At 63.6% G+C, this 20,123-nt stretch overlaps 1 protein-coding gene across 1 annotated transcript in view; it reads right to left on the minus strand.

Annotated features, from left to right (window-relative positions):
• Positions 1-934: 934 nt before the first annotated feature.
• Positions 935-20,123, minus strand: part of TMPRSS13 (transmembrane serine protease 13) — a 28,403-nt gene continuing 9,214 nt past the window's right edge. Inside the window, exons 2-13 of the mRNA XM_036258997.1 lie at positions 14,868-15,087; positions 14,401-14,505; positions 12,038-12,160; positions 10,928-11,057; positions 8,351-8,443; positions 7,424-7,467; positions 6,393-6,555; positions 5,524-5,696; positions 2,957-3,055; positions 1,778-1,920; positions 1,501-1,653; positions 935-967 (exon numbers count right to left, since the gene is read on the minus strand). Of these exons, the coding sequence (XP_036114890.1) occupies positions 941-967; positions 1,501-1,653; positions 1,778-1,920; positions 2,957-3,055; positions 5,524-5,696; positions 6,393-6,555; positions 7,424-7,467; positions 8,351-8,443; positions 10,928-11,057; positions 12,038-12,160; positions 14,401-14,505; positions 14,868-15,087 (1,473 nt within the window). The 3' untranslated portion in view covers positions 935-940. The remainder of the gene's footprint in view (positions 968-1,500; positions 1,654-1,777; positions 1,921-2,956; positions 3,056-5,523; positions 5,697-6,392; positions 6,556-7,423; positions 7,468-8,350; positions 8,444-10,927; positions 11,058-12,037; positions 12,161-14,400; positions 14,506-14,867; positions 15,088-20,123) is intronic.

The following is a 20,123-nucleotide window of genomic DNA, read 5'->3' on the forward strand; positions in this document are numbered from 1 at the left end:
GCTGGGGGGCCCGGGGAGAAGCAGCATCCATTTCTTCATGCCTTGGCTACAGCCCTGGAGTAAGCGACAGCTGTGGCTTTCTCGGTCCTTGATTTGCCACTAGCCCAAGGGAGGGTCCTCTTCCCGGAGCATTGCGAAGGAGTCGCCCCAGTCCCTGGAGAGGCACAGCCCCTGTGGTCCCTGGAAGTTCTTGGGGTGACCGAGGCTAGCTCTCCTGGCTCCAGGGATTCTTGGAGAGTCTTTGAAAACACACCGACTCATGTTTCTTAAATATAAAAATAAAATACAATAAAATCCACACCCTACAACCTGTGACTGAACAAGAACAGTGAGCCCTGTTCCCACTGTCAGGGCAAGGAGCCGGGGGCAGCCCTCCCCGGGCCCACGGCCGCCGGTCTGAGAGAGCAGGATGCTTGCGACGCCAAGGGGGTGTCTTCCTGCTGGGGACAGCCCAGGCACTGCGACGGAGCCTTTTCGTCTCTGCCCAGCGCTGGTGTCACCAGGGCTGCTGGGTGGCTGCCCACTCTGGCTCGTCTCTGAGTCAAGGTCAGAGGAGCGGCAATTCCTGATGGGACCTTCCAGGCCCTTCCCTGGGCGCCGTCTCCTCCATGTGCACGGACACACCTGTAGGCGTCTCCATGGTGCCAAACTGCTGTCTCCAGGTGATGTGCAGCCTGGGGTTTGAAAAGAACTGACCGCTCTCCTGGTTTCTGAAGACTGCGCGACAGCGATCTCTCTCTCTCTCACACACGCGCACACGCATGCACGCACACACACGCACACACACACACATGCACATTGCATGTTCACTGAGGCAGCAGACAGTGGAGGTGGCAGTATGAGCTGTCCGGTAGCCTTGAGCCCAGGAGATGTTGCAAATGGCCCCGTCACTTGGGCCCGGTGCTCCGGCAGGCAGCTGGGAGGTGGGAGCGGCCAGCTGCTAGGATTTCCGGTGGCGCACCTCGCTCTGGGGAGACAGCAGGGACAGCAGGGTGAGCTGGATGGCCCAGAAACCAGGCACAAAGGTGGGGGCCGGAGTGCGGCATTCAGTCCCCCTGTCGCCTGGCACTGCCCGGGCAGCAGAGGGAGCACGTGGAAGCAGGTGCTGAGAGACCCGGCGGCCATCCCCTCCCCCACTCGCTCTCCATGGTCCTGCCCAGGGGAGGCAGGGGCTGAACTGGGTCAGCGATGGGGGTGGCTCGCCATTCCCTGAGCCCGCTTCCCTGGCTGGGGTGAAGGCACTCCTCGCCACCACCGGGGCAGGAGCGGCACCGCGGCCGGCGCCCACTTGGCCCGCTTCTCAGACCCCGGGCTCCGCTCTGCCGGAGGAGAGGAGGGAGGCACGCAGGACGCTGGGCTGCCCCGTGTCGCGCTTCCTGTCCGTCCTCTGCGCTCTGTGGCCAGCTGCTCACGGGACAGCATGAGGGAACCCCGGCTGAGACCCTGGGGACCTCCTCCTTCGGGGGACCCCCGCTCGCCAGAGCCGACGCAGGCTCTCACCTCCATCTTGCTGTATATCCAGGGCAGGAGCTCTGTCACTTTGGTGTACACACCGGGCTTGTTTCTCTGGCCGCAGCCCGTTCCCCAGCTGGTGACACCTGCCAGGTACCAGCGGTTGTTCTGCTCGCAGACCAGGGGCCCCCCGCTGTCCCCCTACAGGGGAGAGCGGGCGTCAGCAGGGCGGGAGAGGGCGTCCTCCAGCCCCTCTGACCCCAGCGCTCCCCTCCCCCACGGCCCTGGGGTCCCGGATCCTGAGCCCACCCAGAAGCGGCCGCACCTGGCAGGAGTCTCTGCCGCCCCGCAGGTCCCCCGCGCACATCATCCTGGGGGTGAGGTAGCTGTCGTAGACCAGGTAGTCGTTGCACTTCCTGAAGTCTATGAGGTTCACCTGCACCTCCCGGAGGAAGGGGGATGTCTTCTCTTCAGGGGGGAGCAGGGGGGACAGAGAGGGTGGGAAAGACTCTAGTCAGCTCCATGGCTTTCTACTGCCCATCCCGGACCCCGCCTCGCGGCCTCCTCGGAGGGGAGGCACCGTCCCTATGGCTGGCCACGCAAGGACACACACACCCTCACACCTGACACAGCTCACTGCAGACAGCAGAGACAGATGGACACGGGCACACGGGCAGCGGCCAGGCTGCTCGCGTGTTGCACACGCTTTTCTGTGTTCAGAGCACCCTCCCCATGTCACTCGGTCTGTTAGCAGGGACTGTGAGCCCTAATGACGGACAGGTAGTCCCTTCACAGACGGAGACGGAGGGCTGCCGAGGTGACTTGCCCACAGTCACACAGCGAGTCCCTGGTGGAGCCGAGGTCAGGAACAGCTGCTCCCGCGCCAGTCAGCCTGACGGGGATCCCGGCCGAGCCCCCCAGGGGCAGACAGGCCCGGGCGCTCTCCCGCCCCACGTAAATGACCCGCAGCTGACGTCAGACAAGGCGAAGCACAGGTGCAAAGGGCCGGCGGTACCCAGCCCTCCCAGCCAACAGGAGAGGCTGCGCTCCTGACCCAGCGCCGCCGCCGCCGCCCCAGTGTGCTCGCGACTCCCCGGACTTGTCCGGAGACCCAGGCAGAGAACTCCCTGTTCCCTAAAAGCGCCCAATCTAAAGAACTGCTCCACTCTGAACCCTCAAGTCCTCCCCCCATCCCCTGTGGAGATGTGCCCGGGCTCTGCGTGGCGTGTGTGCCCCTCTGTGCAGTGAGCAGTGAGCCCAGCGTGTTCAGCGACGGAGGTTCTCCTGCGGTCCTGCCGGAGGGCGTTGCCATAGTGACCGCTCTGACATGTACAGGTGTGTGTATGCGCACCTTCGCTCACACCCAGGCCCGCGGAGCGGTTTGCCCGCGCCCTTGTCCGGCAGGCCCTCCGTATCTACCCCGACGCGTCTCCCACGCTCCGCACAGACACACGTGTGTACGGGCACATGCTCACGCGCGCACGGCCCAGCGTCCGCCTCTCACCATCCGTCTCCTTGGTCTTGCCGAAGCCCGTGATCCAGCAGGTCTCGTTGAGGCCGAAGGTCTGGCCGTGCATGGGGAGGCAGGCAGGGTGGACATGGGCTGCAACAAGACCGCCAGGCATCAGGGAAGGCGCAGGCTGCGGGTTCCGGAGGGGGCCTAGGAGCACCCATGTCCTGGGAGCCCCCTCCCTGCCCCGGAGCAGCTCGGACTCCTCCAGGGCTTCCGACTGACCGGTCACTTTATCTCGACCCTCCAGCCCTCAGGGGGCTACCAGAGTTCCCCCAAACATTCCGCTTTCAGTGGGTGCCACGTGGGCAGTGCCCCGGTCCCACATCAATCCTGGGTGACCCAATCTCCCTCCGAGACGGGCTGTCCTGACTGAGTCTCCCTGCCTGTCCGTCAGAGCAGGGAGCAGCCGGCCAAGCCCAGGCACGCCGGCCACGGCGGCTCAGTCCAGCCTGGTCCGTCCAGCGAGGGCACCTGCGGGCGGCCGGGCCGGAGGTGCTCCATCCAGGCAGAGCAGCTGCTGCCAGCAGGAGGAGCATCCTCGGGGCACAGACCCCAGAACCGCTGCTCACCTGCCCCTACGCTCAGAAACAACCAGAAGGAGCCGGTGCTGCCATCACCCCCTCGAGAGCCCCCCTGAGGACTCTTCCCCCATGGGCCGTCACTGACCCCCAAGTCCAGTCTGCAAGGAGGAAATGTTAGCGGACAGGCTGTGTGCAGGGTTGGCGAGCGTGCGGTTTGCTCGCTGCCGATTCCCAACCCTGGAAGCGCTCAGCGAGCTTTGGGAGAGAGAGAGGAGGGGGAGGGGAATGAATGTAAGTCCTGTAAGCTGGGCTCTGAGCACTGGTATCGAGCACACCCGTCTGCTGGCGCGTGAACAAACAAAAAAATAAACGAAAGGATAGTGGCAATTGTGAACGAAAATGCAAAACACGATTTCTTAAAACATCCTAGCCCTGTTTTTGCGACATGGAGTCTTGGAAGCCTGTAAGTTGTATGTTCCACTATTTTGTTTTTAATTAAAAAAATTTTTTTCCTTATTGATTTTTAGAGAGAGAGGAGGGAGAGGGAAAGATAGAAACATCGATGAGAGAGAACATTGACTGGCCGCCTCCTGCACGCCCCTCACTGGGCATCGGGCCCACAACCTGGGCATGTGCCCTGACCGGGAATCGAACTGGTGACCTCTTGGTGCAGGGTCGATGCTCAACCACTGAGCCACACCAGCCGGGCACATATGTTCCATGATGTTTATGGGGAAATTAAACTTCCCAGTGGGCTTTCACAAGTTTTCCCAGCTAGCTCTGTGACTTCTAAGTGCTTGGCCCGCCGTACGAGTGGGAATGAATCTATCCTGATTTCTAACCCGAGTCCGGGCACCCGGTCTGAGCACAGGATGCAGCGTCACGGAGTGATTCCTGCCCAGCCGGGCCTATCACAACGTGGAGATGGTTTCATAGCGAGAAAGGCCTGATCCGGTCCTGCAGACTAGCGGTCCCCTTTATGCGGGGCAGGGCAGGGGCACCCCACTGTGCAGCGCCCAGCTCCACAGCCCAGGCTGGAGGAGGGCAGAGGTCATGCCCACAGCAGGGCGTGGCGCAGGTGGGTGTCGTTCTGGGACAGCCCTGGGCGGCCAGCTCGGCTGAGGTCCCGCCTCCTCACCCCACTCTGATGAGCTCACGGCTGCTCTGCCTCCCGAAACTGCCCGGTCAACACGCAGGTAGGCGCCCAGCACAGGACAGGCCGGACCAGCCAGAGCGCCTTCCAGAGCTTCGGAAAATTCCAGTCTGCTCTGGCCCTCCTTCCTCAGGCCTGTGACACCCCCTCTTTGGCCTCTGTGGCTGTCCCTGTGGGTGTCACCCCTCACATTCCAGCTGCCACCACATAGCCCACTGAAAAGCGGACACTCGGGATTTGATAAGTGAGCACGTGAGTGAATGAACTAATGGGTGAGGTTTTCTTTGGTCTCCTGCCCAGAACCTCCACGACCTTTCTGCCCTGTGGTCTCACTGGGTCCGCAGCTCCAGCCTCGTGGCTACGGGGTGGTGGCTGGCGGCCGGGTGTTCTTGGAGCCAGCAGCTGGCCGGCTGAGAGCTGAGTGGGAGTGAGACCCACCCGAACCCAGGCCGGCGGCCACTCAGCACCCGGCACTTCTCGTCTCTCAAGCTCCCTCCTTCGTACCTGCAGCTAAGAATAGCACCTGCCGCAGGGGGTTGGATGGGGAGGGTGCAGACGTCAAAGCTGCGATACGCCTACCTCAGTGCTTGGCCCCGGGTAAGTGCTCAGACATGATCTCAGTGGAAACAAGTGGATCTATTTATATCGATTATATTGGATCCGAGCCCTGGCTCTGTCATCGGCTTGCGATGTGGATTGTGCCATTTGGGGCACACTTACTCTGGGCCTCAGTTTTCCTGACTGTGAAATAAAGACGGTGCATTACGTGATCTCTGAGCCTGACTCCCCCACACTGCAGCTCCGGGACCCCGACACGGCGGGTGAGGGCGGGGCCCGAGGGCTGCTGGAGGACCGGGTGGGTGCGCCAGGCGCTGACCACTCACCGGACAGGGCCAGGGGCTTGGACAGCCGCATGAGGGCGATGTCGTAGTCGTCCTGCTCGTCCGTGTAGTTGCCGTTGATGATGATCTGGGCGATGGGGGCCGCCTCGGGCAGCTGGTTCAGGTTGCTGGTGCCCGCGTACACCTTCCAGCCCTCCAGGACCTTTTCCCGGGTCCTGCCAGAGCCACGCGAGGTGTGATCCGGCGGCCCCCGCAGGGCCGGGCAGCACACGCCACCAGACGCCGCCCTCCAGCGCCAGCCGGGCGCAGGAGGGTGGATGAGATGACCTCTGGGGGAGCCCTCTGTCTTAGCTCAGGGGTCCATCACGAACCCCACCTCCAAAACCTGTCTGAACTGGCTGCGCCGCACCTCCCAATAGAGGGTGACAGTCTCCTCCGCACACCAGCGAAGATCGAATACGCTGGGCAGGACACTCTGTGTTCCCGTCCTTGGCAGGAAGGGGCCTCAGACAGGACAAAGTGACCCGCTGAGGGCTCGGTGCTGGGCAAGCCAGCGCCGCCGAGGCTCCCTGCAGGCCTTCCTGCCCACCAGCCTCGAGGGACAAGCCCGTGACTCAGGCGGGTCGGCCGCAGCCGCCCCCACGATCCCCACCCCTCGGTCCCGCGGACGGTGCTCCTGACTGCTCAGGCCGCTCCCGTTCGGTCCAGCTACAGGCACCAGCCGCTCAGAACAAGTGTGCCCGGCTCACACTGCCCGGGCCGAGCAGGCACCGCCCATCTGGCCAGGCCACCTGCCCTGGGAGCGGGGGCAGCCTCGGACCGAGCCCTTCACGAGAAAGAGCCAGTGAGCCGTCAGCCCTCCCCGGTGACCGGAACCCGCAGGGTCCCTCAGCCGCCCCTCGGGCACTTACACGAAGAAGCAGTGGGCGGCAGTGAGCACCCACTGGGCGTCGATCAGCGTGCCCCCGCAGATGTGGGTGGTGCCGTAGTGCAGGCTGACTTGCCAAGGCCACTTGCTCCCGGGGGCCAGTGCCCCTCCCACGATCCGCCCTGTCATGGCCCTCAGTCCACAGTCTGGCGGAAGCAGAAAAGGTGAACCGTGAACTCGGCTGCTCTTGGAGCCCTGACCTGCTCCCCAGGCCCCGGCCGGCTCAGGCAGCCCATGCTGAGGGCACCCGTCCACCCCCAGACGCCACAGGCTCACTCAGTCCGACAGGGCACAGCTGTTTCCTGCCCGAGCAGAGGGCCCCCACGGTGCCTAGCTTTCTGGGGTCGCCCGTGGGGAGCTGGATCCCAGCCAGGCTCCTCTTTCCTCCCCCCCATTTGCTCTCTCACGGATTCGACGACAGCTCACTAAGGCCCGCACACTGGGCACCATGGCAGACGTGAGGGTGGCAACGGGCAACCTCGGGACAGTTGTCGGGAGCTCAGGAAGGCAGATCAAGCCTGCCACGACCCCGGATGAATAGGCACCGTGCTGGGGTCTCTTTTCCCTCCAAACGCAAAGGAGAAATACACCCCATGGTGCACAGATGCGTTTGTGCCCACATGGCTCCCCAGCGCGTCATTTAGTGCTGTTGGGGAGCCTTCATTCCGGGCATCATTTCCAAGTGTTTTCTGGAGTGAGTCATCCCCCAAGACGTGGACAAGGAGGGCAGCCCGTGGGGTTTGTTCAGACGGGGGTCCTTTCTCTTTGAGGGGGCAGAGTGAGGAGCCTGCGTGGCCTCTTTGGTATGAGCGAACCTGCTGGGCTGAGCCGTCAGGAGGAAGGGAGAGGCTGGGCTGGAAGTGCCCAGTGCCTACGGGAACCCTGGCCCTGAAGCTGGCTCAGCCCCTCTCCCTGGTGCACCCCCACGCCAGCCATCGGCCCAGAGAGGTTTGTCCCTCTGCCCCCGACTCCCACCCCACACAGGCCACATCCAAGAGGAGGAGCATCTCTTACGGGAACACTGGAGAGAGACGTAATGCTGGGAAGGGCATTCAGACCTGAAGGAAGGAAGACAGAAGGTGGGGAAAAGGCACACTGGCCACCTCTTCCAAGAAGCCTCCCCTGATTGAACCTTGCTTAGTCCCCATCTCGTTTTCTCTGCACAAGAAAATGGAGATTCTGACCTCCTCCCTCCTAGGGGGGCAGCCCTTCCAGTGCTTTCTCCAGGAGCAGAAATAGCTCAGTGCAAAGCATCCCCACTTTTCCCCACCCCCACTTCCGAGCGGCAGACTGCACGTTGACTGGATTCACGTCCTCGGAGCTCATGCCTCTGTCGTCCCCGCGTCTTCCCACAGCGGAACAGGGAGCCTGACACGCCCAGGCCGGCTCCTGCATGCTCACCAGCAAGGTGCATGCAAACACCTGACGCAAAGCAGGTGTCCGGTGCAGCCAATTCCCGCCCCTTCCTTCACCCCGTTCTCTCAGAGCCTCGTTTCTTCTTTTGTCCCCCAAGGCGGAGCGCCCCCAACCTCCCCCTCAGTGGGGTTGGGACAGGCCGGGGCTGCAGACATGGGATGAGGAGGCTCAGGAGGAGGCCAGTGCCTCCCAGATGGGCCTCCTGCCCCCTGCCCCTGGCACCTGCCCCCTGCACCTGGCACCTGGCACTCCCCTGCTGCTCCTCCCCACCCCAAGCCCGCTCCCTGCACCAATGCTCACTCCAAACACCTGGCGGACTGGTGGCCCCCAAATGTGTTCATTGTCTCTGGTAAACTCTTGGGGATCCCCCCTGGCCGCAAGGTACTTTCTGCACCGAGCCTCAGCAAGAAGTCAGGAGCAGGTGGGAAGTGCTGAGCTGCTCCTGACGTTCACGCTGGACTCCTGGAGGCGGGGTCCCCGAAGGCCACAGGCGGGCTCCCTGACCCGGAGCCCCTGCCCGCACACCTGTAGAGGCTCTCCTGGATGGTGGAGTTGTATTCGGCGATGGAGAAACTGTGGGCAGCGCCCCTGTAGGCCACCTCGTCTGTCCGGTAGGCGCTGCAGCAGGAGAGAGGGGACGAGGGACAGCCCGCTAGACAGAGTCCACCCAGGGGGCGCCTCTCGCCAGCCCTGCGGACCGGCCCAGAGGCTGCCAGGCCCTGTGGTCTGGCCCCACCCACATCGCCCCCGCTGCCCCCACTAGCCCTGTGTTCGCCCAGGAGTGCTCCGAGCGTGTTCCCTGCCAAGACCTGGGGGCATCAGCGCCACCTGTGTGTTAGGAATGCACACTCCAGGGCCCCGACCCCTGCTGCATCAGGAAGTCTGTTCTGTTTGCACGGGCTCGGGGTGACCTGAAGCTCGCCCACGCTGGAGAAACACTAACCTGGCCCTTTTCTCCCCGAACTGGGATCCATGGACCGACGGGCGGGGCAGCACCCTGGACCTGCCGAGCCGGACCCCGCCTCACAGCCCGTCCTCACCGCGCGGTTTGCACGTTCAGGACCGAGAACCTCGCTCACTTGTCCTCAGACCGCAAGGTGCATAAGAACCACCTCAGAGCGTGTGCTAAGCGGATTCTGAGTCATAATCCCAGAGGTTCTGAATGTGGATACATTTTTTTTTTGTTCAGATAGAGTGGGAGGGAGAGCGAGAGAGAACATCGACGTGAAAGGGACACATCGAGTGGCTGCCACCTGTACGACCCAACCAGGGCCGGGGACAAATTGCAACTGAGGTACGTGCCCTTAGCGGGAACTGAACCCGGGTCTCTCCGGACCGCAGGCCGACGCTCTAACCGCTGAGCCAAACCGGCCAGGGCTGAATGTGGATACATTTTAACAAACCACAGATGCCTGCGATGTGAAGGGTCCGTGTAGCACCTGTGTGTGTTTCTAGGCCATGGTACCTCCTTCCGTGAGTGTGTGCCTTGAGCACACTGTTCTCCACCGGGAGCTCCTCCGCTCCCTGCTCTCTCCAGGGGCAGCCGGGCACCCTCTCTGCCGGGCACCCTCTCTGTCGGGCACCCTCTCTGCCAGGCACCCTCTCTGCCGGGCACCCTCTCAGCCGGGCACCCTCTCTAGGCACCCTCTCAGCCGGGCACCCTCTCTGCCGGGCACCCTCTCAGCCGGGCACCCTCTCAGCCGGGCACCCTCTCTGCCGGGCACCCTCTCTGCCAGGCCCAGAGAGCTCCACACGTCCTCCCTTGTCACATGGGACACTCATTGTAATGATTGCTTTCGGCCTCTCTTGCCCATGCCACGAGGTTCTCCAAGGGCAGGGATCTGGTCTTGTTCCTTTGCATCTGGGTGCAGCATATTAAAAGCTCAGTGGGCCCTGGCCAGTTTGGCTCAGCGGTTAGAGCGTCGGCCTGCGGTCCGGAGAGACCCGGGTTCAGTTCCCGCTAAGGGCATGTACCTCGGTTGCAGTTTGTCCCCGGCCCTGGTTGGGTCGTGTGGGTGGCAACCACTTAATGTGTCTCTCTCACATCGATGTTTCTCTCTCTCTTCCTCCCTCTCTCCCTCCCGCTCTATCTGAAGATAAATGCAAAAATGTCCTTGGGTGAGGATAAAAAAATTTTAAAAAGGTCCATGAATGTTCTGTGAATAAATGACACTATCTACTGAAGCCCAAAGGAGGTTCGGACTTGCATGAGGTCACATAACTAAACGATGAAAAATGTCCATGGTCTTCCGACTAGATCCCCCAGCTCCCCTCCCCCAGCTCCCCTCCCCCAGCTCCCCTCCCCCAGCTCCCCCGTTCACAGGCAGGGACTCCGAGACTGAGGTGTGGGCCAAGAATTGCTTCTAAGTCCAACCTGGTTTTCTAGAAGCTTCTTCCACAGAGAGCCCTCGGTGAGATCGTAAACCCTTCTCCCCACCACCTCACTCACATTGCTGAACCCCAAAACTACGTGACTTGAAAACATGGACCAAGAGGGAACATGCAGATGGCCACGTGGCCTGCAGACTGGGTCTCCTCAAGTCCAAGGTCATCATTCACCCCATCTCTCCTCCAAAGAAGCATCAGCTTCTTCAAAATCTTTGGAGCCAAAGATTCTTATGACTGTACCTGGCCACACTGCCCACTTCGTCCCCATGTGATGAGTTCTAGCCCGAGGCACAAGTGTCCAAGTGCACTGAAGGGTGTGCGGAGCCTGAGCTTCTAGTCCTCAGACGTGAGAAGACCGGACCTGCCCAAATGCCTCCCCACCTCCAAGGGCCGCAGTGACTGTCAAGTGTGATAAAGGGCAGGAGGTGCTGCCGCAGAGAACCCCGTGGGGGTGCGATCCCATTGCAGACCTATTGCTCTGGCCTCGTGGAAGAAGCTTCCCCCAGACTTGTAAGATCGCAGGGCCCCTGTCCCTTTGAATAACTCAAGGGTGTCCTGAGCCAGTGACCTCAACCCTGGCCCCCAAGCATCCCTTTCAGACGAGGCCCCCGCAAGGAGCCTGGGACACCTTGCAAAGGAGCCTGGGACACCTTGCAAAGGAGCCTGGGACACCTTGGGGAGCTCCCCGAAGCAGGACGGGGGGCGGAGGGTTACCTCTCAAAGCCCAGCTGCTGGCAGGTCTTCACCGAGTAGGTGTTGTTCCAGCTGTCGCTGCAGACGGGAAACCACTGGTGGGAGGGTCCAGAGTAGACTTTCAGCAGAGACTTGTCCCATTCGAACCTCACTGCAGGGCAAGGAAAGGGCAGAGCAGGTCCTCAGCGCCCAGGAAGCTCCACGTTTTGGGGGAACAGACTGAGTTAGGCTCTGGGGGCTCCTGTCCTGAGTCTCCTCCCTGAGGCCCAGGTGACGCCCAGGAGCTCGGCCCGGAGGTGGTGATGGTCAGCAAGTGCTCAGAAGCCCACGGTCCTCCGTAAGGGCAGAGCCGAGGCGCGGGGCCGGAGCGGGGCAGAGAGCTCTCCCTCCAGCGGGACCCGGGGACAGGGCTGGCAGGAGGGGTGGGCACTGCCAGGAGCTGCCACCCTAGAGGGCCGTGACATGCCCAAATGAGAGTGACAAGCGGGGAGGTCTGTGATCCGACTGAGTGCTCACTAGACAGGTTCAGGGACAGGTGGCCACAGTCACGGGCCAGGACACACGCAGTGCACAGGTAGAGTGGGTGGACGTGTGCCCACTGACACACACGTCAGGGCTCCACGTGGACAACGCCTCTGAAAACCGCTGAGCCCAGAGCTCGATGGTATCTGTGCTCATCTAGACCAGCTGTTCACGTGAAACGTAGGGTGGAAGTCAGAGGGCATGTGCTGGGCAAAGAGGAGGTACACAGACTGAGGCCCGGAGAAGGTAAGTGGTTTGCCCAAGTCACACAGCCCTCAAGGCCAGGTTTCAAACACAAGCCTTCCATGATTAGAACCCAGACCCTCCGATTCTCTGTCCACTGCTTCCCATCCGAGTTTGCAGTCACTGGAGTGCACACATGACACACATGAGCGCACACAGAGAGACATGCATGCACACATGTGCGCGCACAAGACACACGTGCAAGCACACAAGACACACATGCAAGCATACATGCACGCACACACAAACGTGCACACATGCACCTGCAAACACACGCGTGCGCACGTACAGGCACACATGCGCATACAGATACACGCGCACGCACCACCGTGCACACACGTGCACATGCATGCCCGGCCTGCTTACCACAGCCCAGCTCGTCGCTCTTCAGCTTGCAGTCCACCACCCCGTCGCAGCGCACAGCGTGCCTGGGGCAGCTCTCTACCGCCTCCTTGTACTTGATCCCGGTGTGGCCTCGCCAGAAGTAGACTGGAAAACATGAAGCAGACAGCTGGCTCACTGCCAGCCCCACAGAGACAGGGTGCTGAGCAGCCCAAGGCCCTGGGGTTCGAGACACCGACCTGCGATCCCTCTTGGACTCTGGGGCTCTCGTCCCCCATCTGTACGGAGAGAAAGGCTACTCAGGAATGCTCCGGAAAGCTGCTAGCAGCAAAGCACCAGGCACTTGAGCAGCCTCCCAGAGGAAGAGGAGGAGGGAGGGAGGGAGGTGGGCACTATTTTAGGAGCTCCCTGCCCTGCATGCTGGCCACAGCGGTGGCCAGGAAAACCAGCTCCTCCAGGATCCCAGAGGCCCCTTCTCAGAACCCTCCGGCCTCGTTGGTCTTTGTGCTCTGCAGGGTGACACAGACATTTCTCAATCTACAGGCACATGCCTGCCACCACCCCTGTCCTGTTTTCTCGAAGGTGGTCTTTCCAGCCTCGGAAGGATTTTCTCCCTCCTCCTCTCCCACGAACAAGGACCGGCTCCTAGTCTCAGTTTTTGCCCCGTTTCTGGTTTTTATGCTTTGAAAGCTCTTCCCACTCAAGAAGCAACTCCGGATGGCTGGTGCCCAAATGCACAGGCTTCACCAACCATCCGTGAAGGTCAGCCTCATGGCCCCTGTGTCTCTGACACCTATCTCCTTCCAAACCGGGAACCGATGTCCCTCCTGCCTGGACTCACCGGCCCCTGGATGCCCCAGATCCTGGCTTCTGACTTCTCTCCTTGCCTGTTGTCTACAAGCCGCCCCCGTGCGACTGCTCCTTCCGGCTCCAGACACCAATCCCCCCGATTCTCTTGGGTGCGCCCCTATTCTCCGGGCCCTCGCCACTGTGACCGAACCTGCCGCAGGCCCCTGCATGTGCCGTGGGGAGAGCTCTGGATGGGGAGGCCGGCTGGGGCTCCGGTTGTGACCCCCGAAGTAGCTGCTCAGTGACCACTCCCTGGTGCTGGGAGGTCCAGGGGTCAGAGGACTTGAGGAAATGTTGGGAACCACGTGGAGAGGTCTAACCGCGGGTTATTCGTACTGCTCAGTGGGTGGCAGGTCTCCCCTGGGGGGAGCCCGGTGTGGGGACAGGACAGAGAGCAGGGCTGCACGTCCCAGAGGAGGTTCCATGGGGACCGTGCGGGGTCCTCCACATGCACCGTGACAGCGACACCTCCATCTCCCAGCAGGTGGGCGCGAGGCTCAGGAAACTAACGGACCTGCTGAGGTGGCACAGCTGTGGGGAGCAGAGCCTGGCACTTCGGTGGTCTGTGTGCCACCCAGGCGTGTTCTGACCACACTCGCCCCTCCAGCACAGCCCTGTCCCTCACCTGGCTGCCAGGTGTCTGTGTCGTCCGCCACCTGCTTCCCCCACACTGCTACTCCGGAGAGACTCCGGCCCGCTCAGCCCGCATCCGGTCTCGAACCGGGCTGTACCCACGCGCGGACGCCCCCGGGACCCAAATGGCCATTCTTCTCTCTGGCTAGCGGGTCCCTGCCCTCCCCAGGCTGCCCTGCCCACCTGCCCTGCACTTCCTGCAGCTGCCTTCCCGTCAGATGTCCTGTACGAGGTGCCCTCCCATCTCCTGGCCTTCGTGAGCTGCCCCCTCCTCAGGCCACACAGCGGTCGCCTCTTCCTGACAGTCCGCCGTGTCCCCCAGGAGACCGCGATCCCCCTGAGGACGGGGCACACTGTGTGTCCCCTGTTGCTCCCTGCCCTGCTCTGGGTTCCTAGTGGGCGCCCTGACGGACGGCCCGGGGACATGTCCTGAGCATCTTTCCCGCAGAGGAGGGCATTGTGGGTGCCTGAATCCCGGAACAAGGTATCTCGTTGACGGAACATGCCTGAGAGAGCTTTTCCAATCAGGGTTTTTATTTTTGTATATTTTAAGAAGTAGCATTTTTCGAGTGGGGTTTCGTGCCAGGCATTGTGCCATTATCTCGTTTATCCCTCACGACATAAGCTGAATAAGTGCGTGTGAGAATGAATGAATGAATGAATGAATGACCCTCATTTGGAGATGGGGGCACTGGGCTCTGAGTGCTAAACGTTTCTGCTGAGGTGCTCTGCACAGTGAGAAAAACAGACGGACCCAAGCCCAGGTCTCTGCCTCCCCATGCTCTGCACTCCGCACTTCGGAGGGGCCTGGGGCACCGTGGTCCGAGGCCATGTGCGGTAGTGGCCTTCCGTCTTCCTGCTGTGCGCCCCGTCCCCAGACCGCCCTGCCCCCCCGCGACACTCACAGAGCACGATGAGCGACACCACCAGGGCGATGAGGAGGAGGACGCATCCGATGAGCGGCAGCCGCTTCTGGCCCTCCTGCCAGGAGAACTTGGGCAAGCGGACACCTAGGAGCAGGCGGCAGGGGTGAGGCTGTGGGAGGGGCAGTCCTGCCCTGTGGGTCCCGATGGGAGCCCATGCCCTCAAGATCCACACCCCCACCCACACTGTGCAGCCTCCCAAGTGACTCCTGCTGGTTGATCTGGGTTCTTAGCCTCCCCCAGGTGCCCCCTGCTCCACTGTCTTGGGTCTGCCCGGAACGATTCCTTCCTGCCCCCACCTCCCCAGGCCCCCGACTGCCACCCTGGCCATTGCCCCTCCGTCCACACATTGCTGTCCGGGGAGGAGCAGACAGTGCCAGTGTGGAGGCTGCTCCCCAGCCGTGGACTGCTTCCCTGTTCCTCTCGCCTCCCCGCAGCATGCCCCTCACCTGGGGTCTCCCTGGTGGCCCTGGTGGCTGGCGCGGAGGTGGCAGGAGGTGCCCGGACAGGCGTGGCCCCCACTGGTGTTGCTCTAACGAGGTACACTCTCCTCGGGGAGGACGTCGTGGAGGCCGACCTGGCAGACGATGACCGGGAGGATGATGCCAGGGCCGGGGCTGCCCGGGCTGGAGCTGCCCGGGCTGGGGACGTCCTTGCCGGGGAAGCGTCCTGAAAGCAGAGAGAAGGCGTCCCTCAGGCTGCGGCCGGGCCAGCCCACCCGTGAGCCCGCCGGGCTGGGACAGCGACGCTCTGAGGCCAGAGGCTGGGGGAGCGGAGCGCAGGACGGGAGGCGTTTGCGGAGACGAGTGTCCAAGCACGGAACGCTGGTCAAGGAGCCAGCTGTCCCCAGCTCCCTCCAGTCTCTCCCTGTCACAGGGACCTGCAGAGGGCGGGCAGAGGGCAGTGGGCCCAGGCACCTGCTTTGGTGACACACGTCTAGGGACCCTCAAAGAAGAGGCGCCTGGTCTGGCTCCTCACTCCGAAGGTCATCCAGAGAGCTGTGGTTCCTGGTTCCACTGTCCTCACCTCCACCGCCCTGCATCCTGCCCCTTTTCCGATGTGTGTGTCAGCCTGTGGAACACTGGCCTCACACACGCTCATGCACACACATGCTCGTGTACACACACGCTCGTGTACACAAGGCACGCACACACACTCTTGTGTATACACACACTCGTGCACACACACACTTATGCACACACGCTCCTGTACACACAGGTACGTACACACATGCTCGAGCACACACATGCTCGTGCACACACACACTCGTGTACACAGGTTTGTGCACACAGGCACGCACACATGCTCGTGCACACACAGGTTTGTGCACACACGCTCGTGTACACACAGGCACACACACACGCTCATGCACACACACGCGCACCAGTGTCCCAGGACCCTGGAAAGGCAGGGTTGGGAGGAGAAGGGGCGGACGGGGCGAGGACACCACCGCCCCTCAGCCTCACTCGGCTGCAGGACTCAGTCATTCATACTTGCCCCTGATGCCTGGTGACAGGGACCGTGGCGAGCTCTACCTGCCGCCATGTACGTACTCGGAGCTGCCAGAGCAGCCGTGAGGCAGGGGCTCTCAGCAGCCCCCTCGGCCAGGGCAGAGAGACGAGCAACTTGATCGAACCGGCAGAGCCCGGATGTGAGCCCAGAAAGGCGGGGTCAGGAGGCCAGGCTCTGCCCGCTGCCCTGCGCGGCCGCCTGGGGGAGGGGTGGAGATGAGGCAGCAGGTCCTAGCGGGCACTGGGGAGGCCGGCCCGTAGCCTCCCGGGACCCGAGCAGTCGGGAAGAGGGAGCCAGCGGCAGTCAGGGCTGATGAGAAAGGCTTGAGCAGCCTCTGCTGGCTGTCAGGCCCCGTTCCGGTCACCAGGCATCTCCTCACTCCCTCTGGCCCCTTTCGGAGATCTCCCCACCCTCCCTGACACCATCCCTGCCCCCCCCCCAAGTCCCCAGAGCCGCAGGGGACGCAAGGAGCTGAGCCGGCCCAGGGGCCATGTCGGACCCTCATCATCTCTGCTGAACACCGACGGGCTGCTCAGAGCGGGTCTCCCAGGAGCAGCAGGCCCGGTGGGGGACGCTCCCTGCGCTCGGACCCTGCGCTGGGGCTCGTCTGCAGGGGTGTGTGGGCCTCACAAGAGGTGGGGCTCGAGCACCTGCTTTCCTCCCTCCCCTGCACGGGCCCAGAGCACCGGACACGCTCACTAGGAGGCCAGCTCATGAAAAGTCCTCACGGAAACATCCCGCCCCACCGGCACCGGCACCCAGCCGGCAGGCGTTGTTGTTGTTTCCTCCCCGGAGAGTCACAGGTGATTGATTCGGCCACTTCCTCATTTCTGTGGCTCTGTGGGATGCGCTCAAGGAGGAATCTCCAGGCCCGATATTGCCAGAGGCAGGGGCCAGGGGGTCACTGGGGCAACGGATGGAATGGATGTGGGTAAACGCGGGTAAAGGCACAGGAGCCCGGGGCTCCAGGCAGCTGAGCAGGACACACTGTGCGCCCCGGGGAACCTGAGGGCGGCTGAGCAGGACACACTGTGCGCCCCGGGGAACCTGAGGGCAGTTGAGCAGGACACACTGTGCGCCCCGGGGAACCTGAGGGCAGCTGAGCGGGACACACTGTGTGCCCCGGGGAACCTGAGGGCAGTTGAGCAGGACACACTGTGCGCCCCGGGGAACCTGAGGGCAGCTGAGCGGGACACCTGTGCGCCCCGGGGAACCTGAGGCAGTTGAGCAGGACACACTGTGCGCCCCGGGGAACCTGAGGACATCTGAGCGGGACACACTGTGCGCCCCGGGGAACCTGAGGGCAGTTGAGCAGGACACACTGTGCGCCCCGGGGAACCTGAGGGCAGCTGAGCGGGACACACTGTGCGCCCCGGGGAACCTGAGGGCAGTTGAGCGGGACACACTGTGCGCCCCGGGGAACCTGAGGGCATCTGAGCGGGACACACTGTGCGCCCCGGGGAACCTGAGGGCAGTTGAGCAGGACACACTGTGCGCCCCGGGGAACCTGAGGGCAGCTGAGCGGGACACACTGTGCGCCCCGGGGAACCTGAGGGCAGTTGAGCAGGACACACTGTGCGCCCCGGGGAACCTGAGGGCATCTGAGCGGGACACACTGTGCGCCCCGGGGAACCTGAGGGCAGTTGAGCAGGACACACTGTGCGCCCCGGGGAACCTGAGGGCAGTTGAGCGGGACACACTGTGCGCCCCGGGGAACCTGAGGGCAGCTGAGCGGACACACTGTGCGCCCCGGGGAACCTGAGGGCAGCTGAGCGGACACACTGTGCGCCCCGGGGAACCTGAGGGCATCTGAGCGGACACACTGTGCGCCCCGGGGAACCTGAGGGCATCTGAGCGGACACACTGTGCGCCCCGGGGAACCTGAGGGCAGCTGAGCGGGACACACTGTGCGCCCCGGGGAACCTGAGGGCAGCTGAGCGGACACACTGTGCGCCCCGGGGAACCTGAGGGCATCTGAGCGGACACACTGTGCGCCCCGGGGAACCTGAGGGCGGCTGAGCGGGACACACTGTGCGCCCCGGGGAACCTGAGGGCAGCTGAGCAGGACACACTGTGCGCCCCGGGGAACCTGAGGACATCTGAGCAGGACACACTGTGCGCCCCGGGGAACCTGAGGACATCTGAGCAGGACACACTGTGCGCCCCGGGGAACCTGAGGGCGGCTGAGCGGGACACACTGTGTGCCCGGGGAACCTGAGGGCAGCTGAGCAGGGCACACTGTGCGCCCCGGGGAACCTGAGGGCAGCTGAGCAGGGCACACTGTGTGCCCGGGGAACCTGAGGGCGGCTGAGCAGGACACACTGTGCGCCCGGGGAACCTGAGGGCAGCTGAGCAGGGCACACTGTGTGCCCGGGGAACCTGAGGACATCTGAGCAGGGCACACTGTGTGCCCGGGGAACCTGAGGACATCTGAGCAGGACACACTGTGCGCCCGGGGAACCTGAGGACATCTGAGCAGGACACACTGTGCGCCCCGGGGAACCTGAGGGCAGCTGAGCAGGACACACTGTGCGCCCGGGGAACCTGAGGGCGGCTGAGCGGGACACACTGTGTGCCCGGGGAACCTGAGGGCGGCTGAGCAGGACACACTGTGTGCCCCGGGGAACCTGAGGGCGGCTGAGCAGGACACACTGTGTGCCCCGGGGAACCTGAGGGCGGCTGAGCAGGACACACTGTGTGCCCCGGGGAACCTGAGGGCGGCTGAGCGGGACACACTGTGCGCCCGGGGAACCTGAGGGCAGCTGAGCAGGGCACACTGTGCGCCCCGGGGAACCTGAGGGCGGCTGAGCAGGACACACTGTGTGCCCGGGGAACCTGAGGACATCTGAGCAGGACACACTGTGCGCCCCGGGGAACCTGAGGGCGGCTGAGCGGGACACACTGTGTGCCCGGGGAACCTGAGGGCGGCTGAGCAGGACACACTGTGCGCCCGGGGAACCTGAGGACATCTGAGCAGGACACACTGTGCGCCCCGGGGAACCTGAGGGCAGCTGAGCGGGACACACTGTGCGCCCCGGGGAACCTGAGGGCGGCTGAGCGGGACACACTGTGTGCCCGGGGAACCTGAGGGCGGCTGAGCGGACACACTGTGCGCCCCGGGGAACCTGAGGGCGGCTGAGCGGGACACACTGTGCGCCCCGGGGAACCTGAGGGCGGCTGAGCGGGACACACTGTGTGCCCGGGGAACCTGAGGGCGGCTGAGCGGACACACTGTGCGCCCCGGGGAACCTGAGGGCGGCTGAGCAGGGCACACTGTGTGCCCGGGGAACCTGAGGGCGGCTGAGCGGACACACTGTGCGCCCCGGGGAACCTGAGGGCGGCTGAGCAGGACACACTGTGTGCCCGGGGAACCTGAGGGCGGCTGAGCGGACACACTGTGCGCCCCGGGGAACCTGAGGGCGGCTGAGCGGGACACACTGTGCGCCCCGGGGAACCTGAGGGCGGCTGAGCGGGACACACTGTGTGCCCGGGGAACCTGAGGGCGGCTGAGCGGACACACTGTGCGCCCCGGGGAACCTGAGGGCGGCTGAGCAGGGCACACTGTGTGCCCGGGGAACCTGAGGACATCTGAGCAGGACACACTGTGCGCCCCGGGGAACCTGAGGGTGGCTGAGCGGGACACACTGTGCGCCCCGGGGAACCTGAGGGCGGCTGAGCAGGGCACACTGTGTGCCCGGGGAACCTGAGGACATCTGAGCAGGACACACTGTGCGCCCCGGGGAACCTGAGGGCAGCTGAGCAGGACACACTGTGCGCCCCGGGGAACCTGAGGGCAGCTGAGCGGGACACACTGTGCGCCCCGGGGAACCTGAAGGCATCTGAGCGGGACACACTGTGCGCCCCGGGGAACCTGAGGGCGGCTGAGCGGGACACACTGTGCGCCCCGGGGAACCTGAGGGCGGCTGAGCAGGACCCACTGTGCGCCCCGGGGAACCTGAGGGCAGCTGAGCGGGACACACTGTGCGCCCCGGGGAACCTGAGGGCGGCTGAGCAGGACCCACTGTGCGCCCCGGGGAACCTGAGGGCAGCTGAGCGGGACACACTGTGCGCCCTGGGGAACCTGAGGGCGGCTGAGCGGGACACACTGTGCGCCCCGGGGAACCTGAGGGCGGCTGAGCAGGACCCACTGTGCGCCCCGGGGAACCTGAGGGCGGCTGAGCGGGACACGCTGT

This window comes from Molossus molossus, unplaced genomic scaffold (genome assembly GCF_014108415.1).
Source record: "Molossus molossus isolate mMolMol1 unplaced genomic scaffold, mMolMol1.p scaffold_m16_p_13, whole genome shotgun sequence".
NCBI lineage: Eukaryota > Metazoa > Chordata > Mammalia > Chiroptera > Molossidae > Molossus > Molossus molossus.